This window comes from Dipodomys ordii, unplaced genomic scaffold (assembly GCF_000151885.1).
Source record: "Dipodomys ordii isolate 6190 unplaced genomic scaffold, Dord_2.0 Scaffold64, whole genome shotgun sequence".
Lineage (NCBI taxonomy): Eukaryota > Metazoa > Chordata > Mammalia > Rodentia > Heteromyidae > Dipodomys > Dipodomys ordii.
Genome location: NW_012267280.1, coordinates 5776583 through 5787703, shown reverse-complemented (window position 1 = coordinate 5787703; position 11121 = coordinate 5776583). Strand labels below are relative to the sequence as shown.

At 45.5% G+C, this 11121-nt stretch overlaps 1 protein-coding gene across 2 annotated transcripts in view; it reads right to left on the bottom strand.

The window, feature by feature from the left end:
• The window catches only part of Rasa3 (RAS p21 protein activator 3), a 58431-nt gene extending 55618 nt beyond the window's left edge, over nucleotides 1-2813 (bottom strand). Inside the window, exons 1-2 of one of the 2 annotated variants that reach the window (XM_013022798.1) lie at nucleotides 2728-2813; nucleotides 2491-2608 (exon numbers count right to left, since the gene is read on the bottom strand). In XM_013022798.1, coding sequence (XP_012878252.1) covers nucleotides 2491-2567 — 77 coding nt within the window. In that variant the 5' untranslated portion in view covers nucleotides 2568-2608; nucleotides 2728-2813. The remainder of the gene's footprint in view (nucleotides 1-2490; nucleotides 2609-2727) is intronic. The other variant, XM_013022796.1, reaches the window with a different exon arrangement.
• Nucleotides 2814-11121: the final 8308 nt, after the last annotated feature.

Below are 11121 nucleotides of genomic sequence, written 5' to 3'. Positions count from 1 at the left end.
CACACACACACACACACACACACACACACACACACACATACACACAAAATCAACTTTGTTTCTGAGAAAAGATAAAAGCTCAGAAACAATAATTCTAATTCTCTTTCAAACACACACACACACACACACACATGCTTAACTTCTTTGTGCACTCTCTCTTCTGAGCTCAAGGTATTCATAACTTCATGTAGGAAAATTCTTTGAGACCTGAACTGAGAGATGACTGGATTTGTCCTGACTATACCTCATGGCCTCAGTAGATACCACTCACTACTGACCCAAGGCACACCAAGATTCATAAGATGAGGCTCTGGACCACACCTGTGTGGAACACTCTGCACTAGGCTGGACAACAAGCTATCCTACCCACTTCTTTCCTGAGTGGTAGGTCACTTGCTGTTGGTGCTTGCATCACAATGGAGTTTGGGGTGCCAGTTTTCCAACCCCCAATATGGGGAGGGCAAATGGCCACCTACCATAGCCAAACATACATGCCCTTTTTAAAGCAAACTTTGACAACAGTTTTGTCTGTGTGCATCTGCTCCTTTGCTGTCAGTGGTCTACCTGTACAGCCTCTCCTTGGACCTGGCACACACCCCCATAAGCACTCTGTGAGAATCTCTGAACCAGTCAATACATGAGCAAACAACAATCCAAGCCTAGTAAGACTATGAGGAGTTGGCTGTGTGGTGCGTACCCAGGTTCAGGGCTCCCTTTGTCTGTTAACTCCTGGAGACCAAGATCATTGCTCCCATCCTCCTTTGCCTTCAGCCTTCTTTTCTGCTCCAGAGGCACAGTGCCCAGGGACCCACACAAGAAGCCATAACTCCTATTCTCTAAACCTGCTGATGGGTCTGAAACACAAGGGCCCTTTCTCACCTCACTGGATGGGGTGCCAATGGGTGCGCTCCCACGGCCTCCAAGGAGGAGTCTGCAGGAGCCAAGCCTAGAAAACAGCTTCCCTTCTCCAGGCCCACTCAAACCCAGAAGGCCTTGCTTAGGTGACACCAGCAAACTTGCTAAGTAACATTTTGTTCCTCTTTTGCAAAGTAGAAATTATCTTATTCCATAGACGTTCTTCGAAAACAAACAATTTCTGACAATATGTCTCAATCTACTCACTCTCAACAGTTTACTTCAAGGAATCTAAGAGTATGTCAAGTAATACAACCAAATTATTACTCAGCCCAAGTAATACAACCAAATTATTACTCAGCCTCAGTGGGCCAAGTCTCTTTCCTCATTAGGGGCAGGCCTAATGGTTTTCTAAAAATTAAACTTACTAGGTCAGCAGAACAAATTGTTGGTTCCCATGTAGAAACAGCAATAGGCAAGGATATAATTCAACTGCTAAAAATGTCTTCAAAATCAGAATAGCTGTTCTGAAGCCACATGCACCATAATTGCAGACCCAATGGTGGATTCCCTGGCTCAGAGTTGTCTCCTTTGATCCACCAGTTGGCTCACCATCTAAAACCACTGAGGAAGCTGGTGTGCTCCCAACACCAAGTACCCAACAAGCATCCAGCAACACATCCGCTGGTTCCCTACTTCCTCTCTTGTTTTCCTCTTCTCTGACACCTGAGGCATTGCCACCTCCTATTCCAACAGCTGCCAGCAGCAACTTTGGCTCTCCTCAGATCAGGAATCCATTTGGAAGGCAAAGTCCCTTAGACACCCGGTGACCCCTCCAGTCCTCAAACTGTACCTATAAATGTTTCTAAGTCTCTCTCTTCAATAAGAAGTCAGCTCAGTTACCTTGGTGACCATATACATTGAGTCTCTTAAGAAACTTTAGAGCCCAGTGTAGTGGCCCACACCTTTAATCCCAGCTACTTGGGAGGACTGCAGCTCAAGACAAGCCCATGCAAAAACGTCATCCAACAAATAAGCTAAGAGGTGACACTGTGTGCATATGATTCCAGCTACATGAGAGGTAATACTGTGCACATATGATCCCAGCTACATGGGAGATGATACTGTGTGTATATGATCCCAGCTACATGGGAGACATAGGTAGAAGAATCGTGGTTCAAGACTTGCTCTGGACAAAAAAAAAATAAAAAGTGAGATCTTGTCTTAAAAGCAACTAAAGGAAAAGGACTAAAATACCTGTCTAGCAAGCACAAGGCCCTGAATCCAAAACCTCAGAACCACCAAAGGAAAAAAAAAAGATGGTTTAAAAATTTGTTTTAAAATATACTTCCCCTCCCAAAACTTTAACTTGAACTCTTGTTGCAGTCATCTCTAAAAGAGTTCCTCCTGCCTTTTGGGGAAGAAAGTGGCTCTGGGTGCCTCAGTGCTCATGGGTCCTGGACTTCTGGAGCACCAGCAAACGTCAGCATCTTTGCCAAGACACATCACCACCCACAGCCAAGCCCCATGGGTACCACCTCTTAACCAAGACATGGAAAAGGGCAACGGCCACACAGAGCTTGAAAGACATCTGGATACTGATTCAGAACTAGGGAGAACATTAGCAGAAGTTACCAGAGTGACTTTTCCACAATCTTGGTCCGGAAAACCTCCTCCTGGTCCAGGTTCACAGTACAATAGCAATCTCTCATCTTGTTTGGCCCCGGATAGGAGGGAAGATTCTTGGCTTCACCTAAAAAGCAGAGGTGACACATATCATCAACTCAGCAGCCTGCCAGACCTGGTACATGTCCAGACAATACATTTGCTTCGTGACCAGGTACCTGCTCTTACATCTGTACAGTCACTTACACTTCACAGCCTTGGTTTTCTTCTACCAGTGAAAATACTGACAAAACGCCATCTGTACTGCTGACTCACAAAGTCACATGCAACATCAACTTCTGGAACAAAGTGATGAGAGCAGAGTTCAACCAGCCTTGGAATTTATTTGATTTTTGTTTTACTACCCACATTAGTCCCTTTAGTTCTCAAAATTTTAATTGTGATAAAATAAATACACATAAATAAACTGCACCTCCCTTGCTACCTCTAAAGATAGCGGTAAGTACCTTCCCACAGGTGCACACTGTCATCTCCATCCACTGACTTCATCTTCCCTCTGGGGACCCATGCCCAATGCAGTACTAATTTGCATGCCCTACCCTAGTACCCCGATCTGTCTTCTGTCTCCAGGACACTGGTGAGTCTAGGGACCACTTGCTCTTCTGCACTGGTTCACCCACTCACAGCAAGGCACGGTGCTCTGTATAGGGGCTGGCCTTCTTGGGGAGGTGGAGCCTGGAGGCAGGGTCAGGTCATTGTGGCCAGGCCCTTTAAAGAGTCCATGAGACTCCAGCCTTTCTCCCTCTTTTGCTTCTAGGCTGTGAACGCTAAATGGACTGTTCCACATATGCTGCTACCACTGCCACTAGCAAGCCCACCAGATGCCCAAAGCCTGGGTCCACCCGTCTTGGACTGTGGACTGCAACCTCCAAATCCATAGCCAGGATAACCCTTTTTCTGTTTATAAGGTAATTACTTCAGGTATTATTTATTGTCACAAAAAGCTAACACACAGCAGATATCAGAATTTCCTTCCTCTTAAGAGTGAATACTATTCCACGTTTATATAGAATACATTTTCTTTATTTGTCTGTCAAGTGCCTTTTTATTTTGAATTTAACAGTATCAGGTCAAAGAATGTTATCAAGGAGAAGGGCTCTTTTTCATTGGCAAAATTAAACTATAAACTCTGGCTGCTGAGAGCACAATGTGATTTGCAAGTTGGGAAAAAAATCTAGGAGAGACCTAGGATGGATCTCAGTCTTTTCTCCTATAGGCCCCGCTTTGTGGAGCCTCAGAAAGATTCTGACCACATTTGGAATAAGTGGGAGCTCCTGGTGTAGCCAGTTTCGGATGGACTCTGCAGAGACACCTGACATGATTCTGTCCAGTGGTCACTGTGGAGCAGCCAACAGCATAACCTACAGTGGACAGTGCTGCTTGGCCCTGGTGGTCAGGTTGGCACTGGTGGTGGCTTTGGTCAGGTTGGCACTGGTGGTGGCTTCCAGCTCTGACACTGACACGTACTTCCATGGCAGTGAGGTCAAGGGAATCAATGTCAAGATGTCTCATTTGTCTCTGAGATATTCTGACTTTCAAGGCAAGACATCTAGCAATAAATGATAATACACACACACACACACACACACAGACACGGAGGAAAAGTGTAGAGACACGGGGAACCCATAAGCAAACAAAACATAAGACATGCTGATGCCTGTCCATACTCCTTGGGTGTGTTGTCTTATGTATAGATCCTGCAGAACAACACAAATGGCCAGAATTGGGGCTGTACCAATCACAGCTACATGCCTGCTAGGCACATCCAATAGGGTACAGAAAACAACCCATCCAAAAAGATGCTGTTTGGCATTTCTGGCCATCTAGTTTGCAAACCAGCATCTTTTTGGATGGGTTGTTTTCTGTACCCTATTGGATGTGCCTAGCAGGCATATAGCTGTGATTGGTCCAGCTCCAATTCTGGCCATTTGTGTTGCTCTGCAGGATCTATACATAAGACAACACAGCCAAGGAGACTAGATGGCCAGAAATGCCAAACAGCAGGGTGAACTCAACTTGATCCTTTTTTTTTAACTTTTTGTTAATGTTGTTAACATAAGAAAGTCACTGAGCATATGAGCAAATTAATAGAAATCCTTTTCAATAACTGGGTGATGTCTTCTATGTCAGTAAATTTCTGATTGCCAAAGTGCTGGTATATAGCAGCACCGGCATAATCTACCAGAACTATCTGCAAATGTCTCATGACCATTTCCCGCCCAGAGGCAGCACAAGATCAGACAACAGAAAGTAGCTATCTGGGGCCTCTGATCTGGACGTGTCAAGTTTAAAGGCCCTGGAATCAATGACTACCCGACTACACGACTATCCGTGGTGAAGGCAGTTTAGCCATTACCCTGGAAACACTCCACATCAGAGACACTGCAGAACACCCATCTCTATCTGTGTAGACCACACCACCAACCTCCTGAGAGGTGGTGGAGCTGAGGCGCGCCTCAGAGCTTCAGAAGACAGGGCAACCTGTAGAGCTTAGGTTGAATTCTCAGGCACACAAGCAGGCAACGAGGCTTGAGGGCCCCACAGGGAGAAGGGACAAGATGGCCTCATGGGGAGAAGGTGCTGAGGTGGCACCCACACACATCTGCTCCCATAGTTGGTCTGAGAGACACAGCAGCCCCTGGCCATGTTGGGAAGCACTCTTTCAACCCAGTTCTGGTTGGGGACTGGCATCTCTCACAGTATTCACAAATCCTAAGCCTCCAAACCAGTCCGATCAGGCCTACACCTTTACCACAAGCATTAGGGCTGACCCTAACCTTTGAATTTTAACTGATTTCCCATTTTGGGTTTTTGTGAGGATTTGTTATTGCTGCTGCTTTATTTTGCCTTTTAAACAAATGAGTGTAGAATGCCAATAATTAGCTCCAAGTACCTGTTACTTTCTTTCTTTCATTTTAGATGTTTTAGTTATGCCTTTTGTCTTTTGTCCTGAAAATGTTCGTTCATAATATAACATTAACAAAAGTGCTCGTTTGAAGATGTTACCACATCCACAGGCTAGTTTGAAAATAGCAGCAACAGTACCAGTCCTTCCAGAGGGCTAGACATTCCTATCCATTTAAGAAAAAGTATTATTAAGGTAATGTACAAAGGGGTTACCATTACACAAGTCAGGTAAAGAGTATATTTCTTTTTAGACAATGTTATCCCTTCTCTTCTTGCTCTCTCCCCACTTTTTCCTCCCATCCTCACCCACAGGTTATATTTCAACATAGTATCTAGGGAGTACTACTGGTGAATTTGTTCACCTTTTGGTGCCTATATCTTGAAAGAAAAAAATGTCAAGGAGTCTTTAATTGCCTGCTCCCCATGCAGGAAATAGTTCTCTCTTTTTCTAGACCTCCCTACTTTAACTGTATTATACCTAAATAAATCCTTGCTAAAACTAAAAAAAAAAAAAAAAAAAAGTAGCTCGTCATTATTTTGAACATGTCAGCTCTATTTTGTTGGAGCCCTGATAAATGTTGGTGATCCAACTCTGGGCCTTGTAGGTGTTCAACAAATACTCTACCACTGAGGAGAGCCCTGACTAATCCCGGTAAGACTGCAGACATCCCAGTTGTAGAGAGAAAGTTCAGGGCCAAACTGAAGACAGATTCAGAAGCAAAGATGCCTAGAAGAGGAGGTGACAGGTTCCTGCACAAATAAAGTCAGCACAGCTACATTAGGAAGCAGGGGTCCCTTCGTGGGAGGAAGAGGCATGTGCCAGAACTCTACACACAACACACAACGTTCCAGTGACTCCAGCCACATCCATCTGCTGGCCTTCCAGCTGCTGAGTCCCACATGAGTACAGTACCTGGAAGAAGTAGGAAGGGGAGAGGTCGGGTAGCTTGGCTGGGAGAAGGGAGTGAAAGTCTGCCAGATCCCCCTGAAATACTGGATTACTGGAAGGCCTTTGTTCCCACTTCCCTTTGGGGAACAGAGGGAAAGACAGTGGACAGTCAATACATAAGCCTGAGGTGACTCTTGAAAGTCCTATGGGAGACAGATGGTCTTTGATAGAACAAAACAGATTTTGTTCCTCTTTATTATCCAGAAAACCTCAAAACATGAGCAGCAGCAGCTGACACTTTGTTGAAGGGTCAGGTCAAAGAAACAGTTGTGACGCCTACTGGTACTGTGATATCTAGTGCCCACACAGCTTTGCATCCCACCAGGACTGCCCTACCTGCATGAGAGTGGAAGTATCTTGGTTGCTATGACAACAGCAATACAGAAATGTAGCTGCTTAGTCTGAACCAGGATTAAATAGGCCTCTCAGACCAGGAGGACCAAACAGCTGCCACGTGTGCCTGAGGTCTTCCCCTTGCCACATCCCTATCACTGGGGGCTCCATCTGGAAAGAGCCAAGAACAGTGTTACATTAAGTAAAGACTTGCATGACTGGATCCAGCTAGACAGGCTGCAGGCCTAACAGCTTCCTAGAGGGCCAAAACCATTTTGGCTGCAGACGTCTGAGTTTCTCCCAATCATACATCACCACACATCATGGTGTCTCCTCTACTCCCTCCTGACTGCACTTTGCAGGCTTCATTCCACGATCCAATTTCAAAACTACAATGCTATTAACCATATTTTCAAAACACATGGTTCTCACTAACCTGTATTACCTAATAAGAAACAGATTTTTTTGTCTTTCCTTTTTAGTAATAGCACTAAAGTTTGCACTCTGCCTTGCACTTGCTAGGCAGGCACTATCTCATCTGAATCATACCCTCAGCCTGTTTTGCTTTATTTTTCACGCATTTCTGCCTGAGGCTCACTCAGACCAGCATCTCCCTACCTATGCCCCTCACGTGGCGAGAGGTAACATATATAAGAGTGTGTACCATAGTGCCCAGCCTAGCAAACAGGTTTTGAGCTGAAAGCCAGGCCCATCCTAGGGGCACTACAGGAAACAGTTCTCAGCTGCTCAGGTTTGAGAGGTTCTAGAAGACAGTCCTTGGTGACGAGGCCTCCTTGATGGGCAGAAGGCTCTAGTGCTAATATGGCCCATCCAAAAAATCTCCCAGGCACAAGGACCAACATCTTCAGAGTCCCAGAAGATACTGGTCTTTGCAGAATGCCTATTAATATCATTATTTTCCAGAAAAGAACAGTTTTGTGATTAAAATATCCCACCTCCTTGAATAGGTGGCTTCACTGCCTTACCATTTAGTGTTTAGTATTAAATTGAAACATTTATAAAGCTAGATTAGAATGAATTTCTAAGTCACATTTTGCACAACCTCCATCCACACTAGACTAGAGAACCCTTCAGAATCATCCTCCTCCTGGAAGAACCTGCATAGAATGGTCACTGCCTACACCTCAGACTCCTGATCTCCATAAAGGACTCGAAGCACATTGGAGGGTAAAAGACAAGTTCAGAATAAGACTGTGAGAGTGGAAACAAGATCAAAACATGACAAAAGGAAGAACAATTATATCTATCCAGCCCCAACATGTGTGACTCAGCACTCAAATGAAGCAAGTTTCCCAGCAGCTAACAATGGAAATATGGTGGGAACAAAATTTTCATAATTTGTTGTAAAATAGAACACAGACCAGCTCTCCAGGAAGAAAAAAAACAACTTTATTGCCAGATGGCATAAGCAAGAACTAATGAGTGATGAACCAATTATCTTCCGTGATCACTGGCAGATTCACAGTGTGTTCTAGGAGGCCCTGCTCTCCACTCTCCTACAAACTCCCAGAAAAGATTTTGCTACATAAGAGTTGGCACTAATCAGAATTGCAATGTTTTCAAGAAATTCTGATGCATCTTCTCACTAACACTTTGTCTCTTGGCTGGGCTCCTAAGGACATCAGCAGTTAGTGCTCTGTTAAGGTGAAAATGCTATCAGCAGACCTTCCCCCTCCCCTTCCCCCCCCCCACCTACCCAGCTACAGCAAAGTCCTCTCCCTGCCCACCTCTCACAGATCTTCCTCCTGATTGAGCATCCTGGCGACATGACTGGGCCTCAGCTCTTCTTTGCATTCCAACACCCAAGTAACATGTGACCAATGAAGGGCTTCCTGCCTGTGGGGAATACTGAACTCTTTAGATGTGGAAAGAGCACCACTCTGGGAATCCATCAGGAATGTGGCATGACAAGCATGTGGCCACTTCTAACTGTTCCGGCTCTTATGCACAAGCACAAATGATAGTACACAAAGTGTATCCGTCCACAGCGACAGATGAGCAGCTGAAATAACGGAAAGAGACAAAAATCACAGAACCAAGCACTTCTTCACAGACAGTGCCTGTCAGGAGACTCAAACACAACCTGAACATCTTCAAGCACAACTCTGCTGCAGGCCAAACACCTGGGGAAGTTCTCAAAATGTCCTAATTTAGGAGCTCATGAATACAGGCTAGAGACACCAGATTCTGGATCTGAGAACAGAGGATTTTGTTGTGGAGGCTGAGGTTCAGCCTATGCCTGTTCCCAGCACCAGCATACAGGGAAGTAGCTAGAAGCCACAGCTAGAGGTCCCTTCTTAGACAGAGAGCAGAGGACAAAGGGAACAGGGTCTGTTCCCAAGCCCCTCAGAGTTGAAAGAAAAACAGCTGTATGGCTGCATCAAGCCTCAGGAGGCACTGAAGAGAGCATGCCCTCAGCCTATGCTGAGAGGCAGTGAAGACAGTATTTCCCCAATCTATGTTGAGGCCTAACGGAGCCAATGGTTGCTGGAAAGGGAACTACTTTGCTAGGCTACATCTCTACCAGCAGAGCAGCTGGCAGTAGGAAAGACAGGCATACGTGGGTTTCCACAGTTTATCATACATTGAAAAGGTGGGGGGGGGGAGATTATAACACACAGTTCAAAAGTACTCATGAAATCCCACTAATTAAATTCACAAGGCTAACTGGTTCTCAGGATGGCTTTACTCCTTTTCTCCATGGCCAACCTGGGCTGAGTGTAATGCAACTTGTACTTGGAGCAAACGTGCCCATCTGCTCACTCTTTCCAAGAACAGGTATCCTGAACCTGTGCTGGCCTAAAATGGTTGGCCATAAACCTCTTCCAGCCTCACCCTAGCAGTATTGGGACTTCACTCATTTGTCAGGGTCCTAAGTGCCTTTTTTTGTGTGTGTGCTACTACTAGGGCTTGAACTCAGGGAGCTGTCCCTTAGCTTTTCACTCAACCCTGAGTCACACCTTCATTTCCTTTTTTGTTTTTTTCCCCCCATAGTTCAGAAACGAGAGTCTCGCAGACTTTCTTGCCTGGACTGACTTTGAGCTGCCACACTCCAATCTCAGGCTCCTGAGATAGCTGAGATAGTGAGTCATGGGCACCCAGCTCTCTAAGTGACTTGAGTCTTAAGTTTTAAAAATGGAAGATTTTCTCAATTTTCTGTGCTATATACTACGTGACAGTTTCAGGCAGGATATTTAATTCACTTTATTAACAGTTTCTCCATTGTCTTCTTAAGCTTAAGCCATAAGCAAGCAATCTGCCTAAGAGCCTGATTTGCCCTACTCTAGCACCTGCTGGACTATGTGGTGCAGATATTCTTGATGGGCTTCAAGTTGTCACTATAGCCAAAGAGAGCAGACTATGTTGTCTGCAACCTCATGGTGTAATGCACATACAAATCCTTGAGATGAGCAATGATGTGCAGAAGTGAAATCACTCAAGTACACTTCCCTCAATACAGTGTGTATAATTAAGGCTATACGGTGTGCTCCTGAACACAAAAAATTCCTGCAGATACTGACTGGTGGAAACCACTTGTGACCAGATGATCCAGGGTCCTCATCATACCCCTAAGTACAAGAAGAGCATTTAAGTGAGAAGTTAGGTACATGGTGTATAGCAAAGACCAGCATGCTGGGAATTATGCAGGCACCTGTAGAAGGCAGAGGTGATGCCTCTTATGGACAGCTGCATTGGAAAAGCCAAGGTTCTGTCATTACTAACCAGCTGATAGACCAAAGAAGAGCATGTCCTACTGAAGAACCAATACCACCACATCTATCACCAGCTACCTAGAAGGAGAGGATAGTAACCTTCCTTTCTGACTTCCACTGTCAGCTGACCACCCCAACAGGCTTGCTGGGCAGGCAGTGGGAACCATATATATCCCGACCTGTGACCCCAGATGGAGGTGCAAGAAGAGGGCTGTCGGAACAGGTGCCAAGCTGTCGGAACAGGTGGTCCAACAGAGCAATGTTAGCACAACCAATCCTTCTGGTCCTCATATCTCATCTACTCATTTCCTCCTCAGTTCCGCAAGGCACAAACCTGAGCGAAGGGCACTGACCCAAAGGCTTCCACCTACACACACAGGAAGCGTCCTGACCCTGAACCCCTCACAGAACTGTCTTGAGAACTCTGTTTTACTCTGGTCCCTGTATCTGCAAAACAAAAAAATAGAGGATAGAAAGCTAGATGTTTGTTTCTGGTCTGGTTACCCTGTGTGTATCTACAGGCCTCCAGGACCTGCAGCCAGGAAGGTGAAGCTGTTAGCAGTGGTCCTTGAATGCTCACTGTGTTGGGATCCAAGCCAGCTGCCTAGCCACCAGACTCTAGCACTGAGAGCCAGGTCTGCTGCCTGACCTCCTTGG